This window comes from Cololabis saira, chromosome 16, assembly GCF_033807715.1.
Source record: "Cololabis saira isolate AMF1-May2022 chromosome 16, fColSai1.1, whole genome shotgun sequence".
Classification (NCBI taxonomy): Eukaryota; Metazoa; Chordata; class Actinopteri; order Beloniformes; family Belonidae; genus Cololabis; species Cololabis saira.
Window position 1 is genome coordinate 19,469,257 of NC_084602.1, and position 13,872 is coordinate 19,483,128.

At 40.9% G+C, this 13,872-nt stretch overlaps 2 protein-coding genes across 3 annotated transcripts in view; one reads left to right on the forward strand and one right to left on the reverse strand.

Annotated features, from left to right (window-relative positions):
- The window catches only part of fancm (FA complementation group M), a 46,188-nt gene extending 41,349 nt beyond the window's left edge, over positions 1 to 4,839 (forward strand). Inside the window, exons 15-24 of the mRNA XM_061744227.1 lie at positions 165 to 253; positions 742 to 810; positions 919 to 1,038; positions 2,150 to 2,312; positions 2,461 to 2,564; positions 2,670 to 3,145; positions 3,217 to 3,292; positions 3,428 to 3,752; positions 3,991 to 4,285; positions 4,372 to 4,839. Of these exons, the coding sequence (XP_061600211.1) occupies positions 165 to 253; positions 742 to 810; positions 919 to 1,038; positions 2,150 to 2,312; positions 2,461 to 2,564; positions 2,670 to 3,145; positions 3,217 to 3,292; positions 3,428 to 3,752; positions 3,991 to 4,285; positions 4,372 to 4,495 (1,841 nt within the window). The 3' untranslated portion in view covers positions 4,496 to 4,839. The remainder of the gene's footprint in view (positions 1 to 164; positions 254 to 741; positions 811 to 918; positions 1,039 to 2,149; positions 2,313 to 2,460; positions 2,565 to 2,669; positions 3,146 to 3,216; positions 3,293 to 3,427; positions 3,753 to 3,990; positions 4,286 to 4,371) is intronic.
- Positions 4,840 to 5,000: 161 nt separating this feature from the next.
- Positions 5,001 to 11,853, reverse strand: LOC133462786 (mitochondrial basic amino acids transporter). Of its 2 annotated transcripts, XM_061744228.1 has the most exons (4): positions 11,499 to 11,853; positions 10,072 to 10,115; positions 8,690 to 8,773; positions 5,001 to 7,685 (listed from the first exon to the last, which is right to left on the reverse strand). In XM_061744228.1, the coding sequence occupies exons 1-4, from the start codon at positions 11,530 to 11,532 to the stop codon at positions 6,915 to 6,917; spliced, it is 933 nt and encodes a 310-aa protein (XP_061600212.1). In that variant the 5' UTR covers positions 11,533 to 11,853; the 3' UTR covers positions 5,001 to 6,914. The 2 variants fall into 2 exon arrangements, with proteins under 2 accessions (XP_061600212.1, XP_061600214.1); XM_061744230.1 differs by lacking the exons at positions 10,072 to 10,115; positions 11,499 to 11,853 and adding an exon at positions 9,104 to 9,986.
- Between the last annotated feature and the right edge of the window lie 2,019 nt (positions 11,854 to 13,872).

Here is a 13,872-nt window from a genome sequence, read left to right on the forward strand (position 1 = left end):
AATAAATCGATATTCAAATTTTGAATATCGATATTGAATCGGCTGGAAAAGTATCGCGATATATTGCCATATCGATATTTTTGCCCACCCCTACTTAAAATTGTAAAAATTATAAACAGATTTGTGTTGAGATACCTTCATATGTATGTCTCCTTGTGTCTCAGGAGTGTGTGACAGTGACAGTGAAGAGGAGGTTGTGCTTCTCAAAAGAAAACCTCACAACAGAGTCAATCCTCTGTCGTCCCCGGAAACGGTGAGCAGGCCTCGTCAGTAGCAGAGCGCTACGACATAATCAGAAGTTTGAGAAAATACTCCACGTCTGATGTGGCCATTTGAGACGTTTTATCCCCAGTAGCCTAAAACACAGATGTTTTCATTCAGAAATGTACAATGACAACTAATGTAACCATAGATTTGAGATTCTTATACCCTCTTATTCAGCTTTTCTTACTTTAATCATTTTCTTAAGTTTATGCAACTTGGTTAAGAATGTTAGTTCGTCCATTACGGAACACAGACCAAATTCATATCATGAGTTAGGGGAAAAACAGCTAAAACAAGAATCTGATTCAGACAGTCTTCCTCCGTCATTTCCAAGGTTCCAGCAGTTGTCATGGCAACTACCTAGTGAGCAGTGAGGATGCAGTTGCACCTTTAGTGATGTCTCAGTGAAACATAATATAAAAATAAGCAAACAACCTTCCACTGGGGCTGAAGGGTAACATGTTTTGTTTGTGCCAGTCCAAGATCTCCAGTGACGTGGACTCGCCGCTGCTGGTGAAAAAGAAACGGGCTTCTGCCCTCGATACAGTAAGATTTCCAGCATTAACAGTAACCTCACACAAGTGCTCCGTATTTAATTACGTGCAACAGTGACGTCAGTAGTGGCGTTGGTCTGATTTGTCCTCTTCTTTCCAGTCTGATGAAATCCAGGGTGAAACTGTTTCTGATGACGATTTCCAGAACGACTCCACCTTCACGCACAGAAGCGTGTCTGAGAGGGCTGAGGGGCATCGGGTCCAACAGGCCAGAGGAAAGGTCTGTAGCAGTCCATGGATCAGCAGGGGGGTGTGAACATTTACTGTAAATCCCACATTTGAGTGTGACCACCCACAGGAATAGATACAGAAACAAACTACACTTTCACTCTGCTGCATTGGAGGAACTATTTTTTCTTCCTGACTGTAGGGATGTAGCTGCAGAACAATATTTTAATACATGACGTAGGGCTGGGCGATATGAACCAAAAGTCATATCTCGATATTTTCTAGCTAAATGGCGATACTCGATATATATCTCGATATTTTTTCTGTGCCTTAATTGGGGTTTCCCCCAAAGCATTATAGCATAGCATCTCTGTTAGCTTCATTTTTTTCTGAGGCAAACCCTTAAAAAAACAGTCAGTTTTAATACAAAGCCTCGTGCCAAATGTCACACAGGTTCCTTTATTAACAGAGGTCTGCACAATATCAAAATGTATAATACAAATGAAATAAAAATAAACTGCCTGCGTATATAGAATAAAAATGCTTCTTGAATAAAATAAAACAAATATCCCTTTCCTGCATAACAATTAAATTAAAATACACTGTGCAATTAATACAATGTAGACAGTAACAGGCAGACTTTTCCACTGAGGTTGACAGTTGTGCAAATAACAAAACATTTGTGCAAATCTTAAATAAAACATTCAAGTCAATTTGTCACAAAATAAGCTATATCAAAATCATTAAAAAAAATGTAAAAAAAAATATATATATATATATTTTTTTTAAATCGATAAAAACGATATTGTCTCGTACCATATCACGTTTGAAAATATATCGATATATATTAAAATCTCGATATATCGCCCAGCCCTAACATGACGGTACTTGTTTAAGCTTTATTTTCTCAAATGTCTCTTGAAAGCATTTAGTCTTCTCAAGTCTCAAAGTTAATACCTGCCTCTTTATTGTCTGGTTTTAGTTCTTTGATCAAAACCGAAGCTATTTGTGTTGAAACAAAAGTTATTGTTTTTTTTAGTTTCAATACATATTTAAGAGTGTGTTTCTTTTAAAATAGTCCCAGCATTTTTTCATGCCTTTCCAAATATGTCCACTTTAAATGTGTTGGTCAGCCATGACATTTTCCTCTGGATCTCTGTCAGAAACAACGTCCGAAAGGTCGTCACTTCCTGGATGAAGAGGCAGAACTGTCGGAAGATGAGGACAGGGCCGATGTTTCATCGGATGAGGAGGACGGAGAAGACCAGAATCAGTCTCTTGACGGCTTTGTGGTCGACAACACGCACCTATCACAAGGACTGGATGGTGCGGCCTTTTTCAGTTTTTTTGACATTTAGGGGTGCTTTTCCTATCTGTTCATCTTCCTCTGAATATTTCTGTGTCACAGCAGGCCGAGTGCGTCACGCTGTGACATTTACACTCTCGGTTTCTTGTCTGTTGTCGTTTATGTCAGACTCAGAGATGCAGGGGGTTTACCTGAAATCAGTCAGAAGCCCTGCAGTCCAAGGCAAATTCAAAATGTCTTACGGAAACAGAAACATGGACGTTTTTTCCCAGGTATAACTCAAGTTGTACTCCTGTTTAATTCTTAATGCACATCACAGTAGAGTACTTTTTTGTGCTTAATGATAACATTCTGTGTTCTCCACCTTTTGCATCCAGGTGCCTGAGATGGATGAGACGTACGCGGAGGACAGTTTTGTGGTTGGCAGCGATGAGGAGGAGCTGGACAGCAGTGAAGAAGAGGCTGAAGATGTGGACCTTCTGCCCGAGGCCACGTTTGTGAACGGGAAGAGGCAGTACGCCACCAGGCGCAGGGTTTTCCTGCATAAAGTCAGAGCAGAAGCCGGCACCAAGCACAGAGCTGAATCTCCTCCTGGCCAGCGAACTGCACCGAAGACCAAGCGCTCCCGGGTCGTACGGGTAGATGATTCTAGTGACGAGGAGGTGGAAGAAGTGACTAAAGAAACAAGTCTCATCACAGGAGCGAGCATCATACCCTTGCAGTCAAACACGGCCCAGGCCGAGTCCAGCAGGCAGAAAACCATGTCCTCTGCTTCTTCTACTTTAGCAGCCAAGGTGTCGTTGTTGAGGAAAGAACAAAAAAGCTCTGTGAGCGACGATAAACAGAAGGAGAGGTAAAGATACTCTGTTTTTGCACACTAATGTACTCAGCAACCATCTGAGCATTATTATGTTTCTCCTGCAGGGGGCGCCAGAGTGTAGAGAATCAACATCTCCTCTCTGACGAGCTTGACTTTGTGGAGTCAGAGAAACAATGCCAGGTACAGTCATTGGAAAAACACAAATCCAGGACTTGTAAATGGAAAAAGCAATTTGTAAATACACAATATTTACGTATGACTGCACATTTCTCATTAAAACAAGCCAATGCATGAAGTTTTGCTTTGCGGTTTTAGTCCGTCCCTGCCACCACCTCGGCGCCTCAGAAGAACTCATGTCCTGCTCCGCCCGTGTCCGTCTGCATCCTGGTGGACAGCCGCTGCATCAGCAGCGGAGTGGAGCTGATGACCAGCCTGCGCCAGCGGCACGCGGCCACCGTCCACGTCTGCTCGCTGGACGGCAGCTACTTCATCGTCAGCAACCGCATGGCGGTGGAGAGGCACAGCCAGGCGGAGCTGGCGGGGATGCAGAACAGGAAGCGGCTGGCTGAAAGAGTGAGCAGCTTGCAGGGGCTGTTTGAGCGGGTGTGTCTCATCGTGGAGAAAGACCGAACCAGAGCAGGTGCATTTTCAAGTTCTTCTGTAGAAATAAAAACTGCAAATCTTGTGGACTTTTACAGACTAAAATATGCAGGTAAAATATCGTTATATGCCAGTTTTGATCCTATTTCTGATCATCTTTTGAGATTTACATCATATTTCCTGATTTTGTTCCCCAATTCAAAAGCAATGTCTGATTTTCATTCATTCTTCATCTCAGACCATTTATATGATCTGCATGCTATTCTCCATGGTTTTAGGTGAGGCCTCGCGGCCGTTTCAGCGTACACGTTACTACGACAGCACTCTGGCAGCGCTGGTGCGAACAGGAGTGCGCCTGCTCTGGAGTGACGGCGCTGAGGAGAGCGCTGGATTGCTGGCGGACCTGGCGCAGCTGGAACGCCGTAAGGGTTGGGGGATCACCGTGCCGCTGGAGGTCAAAGGGGCGCACAGGCATCAGGTCCTGCAGCTGTACTCCAGCCTGCCCTCAGTCAGTTACGTCCACGCTCTCAACCTGAGCCACAACTTCAGCTCAGTCGCCCATCTAATAAACAGGTAAAGCACATGTGGGATGCAGAATTACTTTAACAGGACAGGAACTTCCCCATTTCTTGTCTTACTTGCGTGTTTTGATCCAACAGTTCAATCGAGGCCATAGAGAAAGGAGGGTGCGTGAGTCGATTAAGAGCCGAGGAGATCTACCGCTTCTTACGCTACTCCTGCGATTCATTCCTCATCAACACATCAAGAGGAAAAATCAGCTAGCACTGGTGGAAACATCCCAGGGAACCTTCAAAATGATATGCATCCCTGACATTTCAGCCTTCTCACCAGGAACGAGTTTATCAGTTACTGTGTAACTGGATGTTTTCATATTTCACTTCAGCTACAGAAGCCAAACATCTTGGTTTGACCTTTTGTTGCTTTTGCACAACTGGAACACCTCAGTAAAATATGTATATTTAAGTTTCGCTATCCGTGTCTGTCAATACGCACACTAATATATCTAAATCAAGCACTAACATGTGAATAACTTATTGAAAAAAAATGTATATATTTGTTCCCACCATAAATTAACTACAACTGCAATATTTGTAAAATTTCTTTAATAAACACATTTTTGTACAAGATGGTTGTGGGTTTGTTCTGCTCCAAATATGCCAGTTTCAACAAAGCAAAATAAATCCATATCTAAATATATTTGACCCATTTAAACCAGATTTTATTCCTATCTTACAGTGAAAAACAAATGTGATAACTCATTCAGGTGTTTACATTCAGCTTTTAAAATTCAAAAAGCCCAACATTTATTAACACTTTCACAAAGAACAGTCTCTTCAAAAATAAGTGTCTTATTTGAACAATCTCCAGACAAACTAAACATGAATGTGCTCATCTGGTGCAAGGCATCAAACACATCACAAAGCAACATTTACATAAAGCAGCCCTTTTTACAAAGATGTCAGGAATTATGTATCTAGTCAAGACAATTCAGAAAAGTCTCAGGAGGAAAAAAATAAAATAAAGGCAACATTTAAAAACAAAAACCTAAAGCCACAGAAATTCTTATGAAAGACAGCAAATTCACAGTATATACATCTTTGTCTTTGGAAAACTTCCAAATATTTTAAAACTCTACCCAGGTTAATCTTTACCTGAAATGTGCACAATCTACATACAGGGAAAATAGCTTCAGAATTTTTACTTGCATTTTTACTTGTAACTCCAGATTTTCATTTGCATGAGAAATGCACGTTTTGTTTTCTGAAGTTAATTTCATTCTGTCTAAAAATGCACCGTATATTAGCGTCCCTCTCAAACATTACTTTTTCCAGCAGCTTTAATGACCTCTTTCAAAACACAAAGCTGCAAAAGTTACAGCTCTGTGTTTAAGTCATAGCAACTATAACCTTCTCTGACCCTATGATGCACAGCTTTGAGCTGCATTAAATTAAAAAAAAAAAAAAAAGGAAGACTGAATTAGTCTCTGCTTCTAGTTGGTGCAAATAGTGATCAGAACTGGTCTGATGCTGCCCCCTAGTGGACGATGTGGAACCAGACAAACCACATGCAACTAGGAATGAGTTGAAAAATCCACATTCTGGATTTTTACAAAAATCTCATTAACAAGCAGATTGTTTTGCTCAGCATTGTAACAAACAAATTCAAGAGATGAAAATACAAAATATATTGATTGTAAAGAATTCCACTGTCAGCCATACAGTACACGTGGTTAATAAACCCATAAGGTGCTTTCTTTAGACGCCATGACGTCTGATCTTACGCAGCCTCAAATTTGGCTAGTGTTAAACAATTATCCACTATAAAATAAATTACAAGATTTTGCATTCGGCTTCATCCAAATTACATTTATGCAATAATGCAACATCTTGGCCTGTAACTGTATATTGCAGTAGAAAGACAGCTGTTAAACTTACAATTAAAATTTTAAACAGCAGCCACAATTGACATGAAATTGTGCCTCCCCACCCCCCCAAAGGAAATGCCCATACAAGTCAAACTTGAAAAATCTTGGTGTAAAAGGCTCTCTTTCTATTTGTAAGTTATTACACGTTCCTGAAATGCAAAAGTCAAATGGAAGTGAACTGGATTGGTGAACAAGTATAAATAAATTATTAATAGTAGCCCTTGGACTCTCCTGTATGACTCATTGCGTTAAGCCGGCCCCAGTGCCGCAGCCTCGGTACATTCTGTACTGGTATACATGTTCTGACATCGTTCATAAAGTGAATGGGTGCAGCTGTCCAGGCTCCTGTACAATAGCCATTAACACAAATTATTCATTATGGCCTTAACGCAGCACCAAAGACAAAGCATTTGTTTGACTCAATTTTTAGGACAACTGTAACCATCTCAGTATAATGTACAAAAAAAAAAAGAAAAAAAAGGTAATGTTTCCTAAATTAAAATCCAACAGTTGTAGAAAAGCATGCATTGTTAAAAAGAAACCGTATGTACAGGTGCAGCTTTTATTTTGAAATATAGTTAGTTATTCTCTAAATGCCCGTCTTGGCCACTTGGCCAAAACTACATGGACGAATGCTTACTTACAATCAGTCTTTTGTAATTATTAGGTTACGGATCACAGGCCAGCATGAAACAGTTGCCTACCGGCTGCTAATGTGGATTTGCTGTTAACTCTAAACGCTTGCTGCCGTGCAGCTCACATGCTGGTTGGCTGTGCCTGTTGCTGCAGAGACTGCAGCTGGACAGACTGTGGCTCAGAGTTTTGAATGGGGCATTCTTCTCCTTCTCGCATGTACATTAAAAACAAAGTCACAGTGGCAAATGTAGTGGCGTTCACTGGAAAAGCACGCAGCAAAGTGGACGTCAGACCACGGGTGAAAACTCTCCAGCCCTCCTTCTTTAAACTCTGCCTGATGCAGTCCATGATGCCGTTATACTTGTTAACGCCACCCACTCCGTCTGCTTGCAGACGCGACTTGATCACATCCACGGGGTACGTGGAGAGCCAGGAGGCGATGCCAGACATTCCACCTGCGACCAAAAGCTTTGGGATCATGTAGGGATCATCTGGCTCGCAGCCCAGCGAACGTGTAAATGTGTCGTATGCCAGGAAATACACGCCAAAGCCAGGTGTCTCGCGCACCAGGGTGGTCACCATGCCACGGTTGATGCCTTTGAATCCCTCTTTCCTGTAGATTCTCACCAGACAATCCAGCGAGTTTTTGTACAGCTTCCTCTTGGATTTCTTTTCTCCAGTCCCTTGCATCTGCATACGCGTCTTGGCCAGTTCCATTGGGCAGCAAATGACACACTGGATGGTTCCAGCAGAGGCTCCAGCCAGGAACTGGTTGAGAGGCGTGTCACGGCCAAGTGCCCGCATGGCGTTGCCTTGGACACCAAAGACTATGGCATTGATGAAGGTCAGCCCCATCATTGGAGAACCGATGCCTTTGTACAGACCCAACATCTACAGACAAGGAGACATGACAGGAATGACTGAGGAGCTCCATGTAGTCATAACACTGACCAGCAGCTCATGGGAAAATTAATGCTTTTCATTTCTGGGTTTACGCTTCTAGCTTCTGCCAAATTAAAACACTTCTTCACTCAAGTCGTTTAAGTGTAGTAGTACATCTATAACCCCTTAGTCCCCCTTGTTTTGCATCTGCACAACAACAGTGCAGTAGTTAAATATTTTAAGTTGTCTTAAGCCAGCAAACTTTTGTTGACAGCTACATAAAGTCTGAACTAACAACCTGGTAAAGCTTTGGCTTGATTTAGATAAACAGCGCAGAATGACCGGATGCAATTGTAAAAAGCAGCTTACATAAAAGCCAGAGCGGTGCTTGCATTAGACACTCCAAGAAAAACATAGCTGGATGCCGAGGGTTGTGAACGATACTGTATCTGATAAAAATCTTAAAGCCTTAGAGTGGTTGCCAAGGCATCACAGGAATGTGGAAACATTACGTAATCTGGCTGCTGTAAGGCCCAAACAAGTGCAGTCGCATCTACTTGGGTCACTGTGTGGCCAAACTGACATTTCTAATGGGAATCATAATTAAACAAATCATGTTCTGAAAATCATTTGAAAGTTAGTTAGCATATCACCTCCACTATTAATATTAATATGAGGAGGTAAAAAAAAAAATTGTTTCCATCACGCAAAACAGCCACGGGGCTGAACACGCTCCTCTTTAACTCAAATGTCATGATGTCCAAAGCTTTATATAGCCCACCAAGAATAAGCTCCTCATTGACCCTAGCTGAAGGGAACACCCCTCTCCCCGTCAACACACCATGTTAGGCACACGCGGGCTGATCCCTGTACTAGACCGGACCGTAACTGAGCCCTTTAATAATCTGCTCACGGTGAAAGCTATACATGCAATTCAACAAAACTGCGAGTACTGAACTTTACACGTTCATCTAAAGTAGCACTGACAGACGAGCATCATTTGGCGAGCTTACCGACTCCTGCCGTACGATTGATTGGAAGCAGTGAAATGTCCCCCGGTAAAGAGGTTTGTCCACATTTTGAACCTGAAGTCGCACCTGTGGACGACAGCACTGATGTTAGTCACATGAAGCAGTTATAAGGCCCCAGGGGGCCAAAAGGACTACAGTAGAAACCAGAAACTTTCCAACAGGTTGACAAGGAAATAAGTAGACATTTTCAATGCTCATCTTCAGGGTATAAAAAAAAAAAAAAAAAAGATGTTTACAGGGTGCAACAAGTGGGAGAAAAAAAAAAAAGAAGAGAAGGTCTTAACCAAAATGTATTTTAGAATAATAAGAAAAAACAGAATGTCGTCTGTGGTTTATATTTCTCTAGCTCAAGACAGGACATTGGGTGAGAGAAAGAAAGACCTTGACCATACTTACTAGGTCACATATCCGTGGAGAGGTTGTTTATTTCTCTCTCTCATCTACAACACAGTGAAACTGTTGCTGTTAAAAGACAGCCGCCCCAAGCAGACACCGGCTCGGGGAGAAATGACATTAAGAGCAATGTGTAAAAGAACTACAACCATACCATTAACATGTGCCTGTGCTTTGAAGTGGATGCTAGAAAACTTAATTTAAAAAACTTCCTCACATCACAATTTCAACACCTCAAATGGATGATTCATAACTGCTAACAGAGTGCAATACTTGTGAATTATGAATGGCTTATGAATAACTGGCTTCAAGCTAAAATCTTCAATACACGAAAAAGACCCTGTAAAATCTAAACCTGACAAATTTGAATACTGTTGCAATATGAAAAATGCCTAGTTAAATTGTTACCTTAACATTTATACTGCATAAGATCAAACTAACTTTGGTGGCTAGGATAAAGCTCTTATTTTTGCAGAATTTTGGCCTTGGTTTGTTGAAAACTTATGACCGTTTTGGATTATGAGTGTTATTCAGCTAAAAAAAAGGAAAAAAGAAAACACACTGCACCCATTTAGCTTTATGAGAAATCACAATTTCATTTATAAAAAAAAACAAAAAACCTCTATAAGCAAATCAGTGCACCACATTATATACACACACACGTCATAATACAAGTAACTATGAGCGGCAGCTGCACAGTTAACATCTCTAAAATGAACACTGCCCATTTACAAAACTTAAGTAAAAAAGATCTCACGTCACTGATTGTGTCACTGCTCACTGTCCTTTTAATGCGCCTAAAGTAGACTGCTGCCTTTGAGTCATTTCACTCCTATTGTCAGCTGTCTATGATCAGATGATTTCGATTTAAAATTATGTCTGGCAACAAAAGTGGCCTGATATTAAACTTTTAAAAAACTTTTTTTAAACAATTGTAAATAAAAAAACATGAGGAAGGAGACGATACCCACCTTAACAGTGTCAAATGGATGTCCAACTAACACACCAGCAGCACCTGAAAGAAAAAAAGTATTTTATTTTTAAATTGAGTCACATACATTTCTTTAAACACATTTATTCTGGGTGTATTCATTTTCTAATGTTATAATCTTATTTGATAAAAACACTACAAGAATATGTGCATAAAGCTGCATAGTTTATATGCCAGATAAAAGGCAAATTGATTAATCCCCATGTCAAAACTAAAGACAAGGTACGATTTTGGAAAAGCTAATGACATATTACGGCTCGCCTTGCAAAAGCACAACTTTGCTCAGTCTAGAGATTGAGCAAATTCATCAGCTCCTCATTGGTGTGCACACCAGTGACGACAGTACCCTGTCCTTGACTTATGTCAATGATCCCAAAACATTTTTACAACACATACTTTTCAATTATTAGCCAAAACTGTATCTGTGTGTATATATAGATAGATAATTCATTTGATCTTCAAATGCACACAAGCACTCAGTTGTCAACAGATTAAGTTTTAATGATGACAACTTAACTTGGGGTTTGAGGGAAACATATCTGTGCCTCCTTAAAGATCAGAGATTTTACTATTCTCTAAATCAACTTTGTCTGTGTCGTGTAGCTAAAAAAATGTTAGTGGGGCCTTAGATTTGAATCAGGTCCATCATTTCCATTAAAAACAATGCACATCAGAACCTGAATCGAGACTATCCGAGTTAGTTAGTCAATGTGGAGTTTAGGAAGATCTGGCCTTGAGGAAGAACTACACAGCTGTGGAGATTCCCGTGGGGTTTGGATTCAAGGCTTTGCCCCTAAACTATATCCATTCAAACCAGTATTCCTTCAGTTTTCCCTTCAAAAGAAACATTCCCCAGAGGGCGACTCCCTCATGTGGAATGAAGATGACTGATAATCACAATGCTGGAGGATTGGGGTGAAGAAACTAAAGAAAAATGAAGGAATACCTTATACTTTAACGTTTGCCTATAGAAACTAAGTGGGCACAAGGTTTCTTGTTTGTTTTTTTTGGTTTTTAATTAAAAAAATGGATAGTATCGAGTGAAGAAACAAAACTTCCTGTGTTGGCATGTTACATCCGGCATTTCCGAGTAACTTCATATATTAAAAACCTATTAATTAATACCTTCAAATTTAGTCACCAAGCTGGTTATTTCTTATGTATTTAGGATTTCGAAGATATGTGTTGAGAAAAAAGTTTCCAAACAGCGGTTTTAACATAAAAGAGTCGTCCACGCAGACGATGGAAAAAACCCAAGACGGCCAAGGCTAACTAAAGGCTAATTTATGGTTCCGCGTTACACCAACGCAGAGCCTACGGCGTAGGGTACGCGGCGACGCGACCGTAGGCACTGCGTCGATTTAACGCGGAACCATAATTCAGGCTTAACACTAGCACATCACTTACCTCCTATACACCCAGCAGCGAAGTCCAATGCCATTCCCTCAAAAATGTAATAGTTTCAAGGTGTAGGGCGAACTTTTTTCGACTAAAAACAGACTAGTAGAGTGAGTGTTGTGTCTGTGGGAAGCTTTTTATTTACAGCCCAACAGCGTGCCGCTGAGCCAAGCTGCCGACCCGATTAATATTCTACCTTCACGCTGCTGGCGCTGCGCAAAATGATGAAAAGCAACTCCGACTAATGGAAGGAAAAAAAAGAAAGCACACAAACTCAGAGGTCATTCAAATATGAATAAACGTGTGCCGTGGCTGCTTCTGTCAGAGGTGCTTTCGCTGCCAAAGCTTTCTATTTCTGTGCAGCGCAGGCGGCGGCGGAGCAGGAGTAGCGAGGGAGCCCGTGCCCTTTTTGAGCTGGACCAATGGGAAGCGGCGCAGGCGGACACCGCCCCCTGGCCACGCCCCCTGACCACGCCCCCTGGCGCCTAGTGTCCGCCCCTCGCTCTGATTGGCTAGCTCCGGTTAAAACAGGGATGTCACGCTGCTGATCACCTTCACCGTCAAAATCATGTTATCACCGTGGACTTGTGTGAGTGTCCAACTGGGATACATAAACTGGGTGACCTCAACGTCACAGATAAACATTTGGGACTAACTCCCACTACCAAAAAGAAAAAATATAAATTAAAAACATAACCAGAAAATCTCCTGAGCTAAATTGGCTAAATATGTGAGAAGTGCAGCAAAGTTTTGAAGATTGTGAATATTTGCAATTTTCTATGGACATGATTACTTCCATATTTTTGTAGGACATATGGATTATGTAATCAGGGCAGACACTCAAACGTGTATGTCTCTGCACATGGCCAGTCTCAAAGTCATTCAGTGGCAGTCCAACAGCTACTGCACTATAACTTGGTTAGTTATTGTATATCAAAATGATGTCAAACACTTAGAAATACAGTGAGTGATGTCTAGGTCACAGTTTGTTGCACTTTACCAGACATTGTTTGTATTGCTTTTATGTTTTTATACTGTGCTTTTCATATTTATTTATTCCTCTTATTTTTGTTTCCTTTGCACTTTGGTGGGAACATCCCAACCCATCTCGTTGTAACCTGAGCACAATGACAATACAGTCTATTCTATTCTATTCTAAGTGGTTTTATGACCAGTTTACCACACACACATACATATAGGTAGATCCTGCAAACACTGATATTCTTGCCAACACTTTATCAAAACTGCAAGGTAAAATGCAAACACAGCATAACAATGAGTGAAACTGATGTAATTGAACCTATTCAAAAAGGTTCCAGCTGAAAGGCTCACGAGTCTGTTGCATCTGTAGTTTGCACAAAAACAAGTGGAGTAACCCACCATGGCCTATCACCCACAGTTTTCTGATGAGAGGTGTTAGGCCCATTTCTCAGCTTTATGGGGGAGTTCATCTTGTCAGAAGCCGACTCTGCGTGTAATGTAGCTGTCATTCAAAAAACTACACTTCTAATTTAGGCGCGGTACACAGACAGACTCATGGAGAAATAACTTTAAGGAGCCAAATAATACTTTTTTTCTTTCTTTTATCACAGCACTCAAAACAGAATTCTGTTGCTTAAAAGTAGAGCTAAAGATGTGGAGGATATAATTCCACCCTTGCACATTTGGTCAGCTCAGTGAATGACATATTTTCAATCTTAGATGGCCCCAAACAAAGCAACAATGAGGTGCTATGCTAATGTTTTAAGTTGGAACTCATGTGAGATGTCACCCATTTTTAAGTTTGAGAGCTAGACAACTTTTATGTGACATTACTCACTGGACAGAGAAGCGAAACCTCTACATGACTGTGGAGGAGCTGCAGGAGGGTTTAATTTGACCAAGTAGTACTATTAGTAGTACTATTCCACTTTGCAGTGCTGATGCACAAATGAGGTCTACATGAAAGTACCTCCTGTCAAGAAACCCAACCTGCAAAATTATTATTAGGCAACACATACATACATTAAAACTAGCAAATGAGGTGAGGGTTGTTTTTTGCTCTCAAAAGGCAGCCTTTGATTAAAAGGAGTCAGTTCATTAGTGTTGTGTGTTAGACAGATGCAGAAAACCCGAGACAACAATGAAAAATGTATGGCATTGATCATTCGGAAATTCTAATGATAAATGTCACAGGTAAGTAAAACTGATATAAGGCTGGTTATTACAAAAGAAAAAATAGTCAAAGTAGACTTTGAGCTCCTCCAAAAACAGAGATTCAGGAAGCTTTCAGAGCCTTCACAGATTACATTATAACTCTATAAATGTGTAGTCAGATCAAAAACCCCATAAAAATGTACTGGCCCACTGGTGCGTGTGGGATATTGGATGTGCGCCACTATGA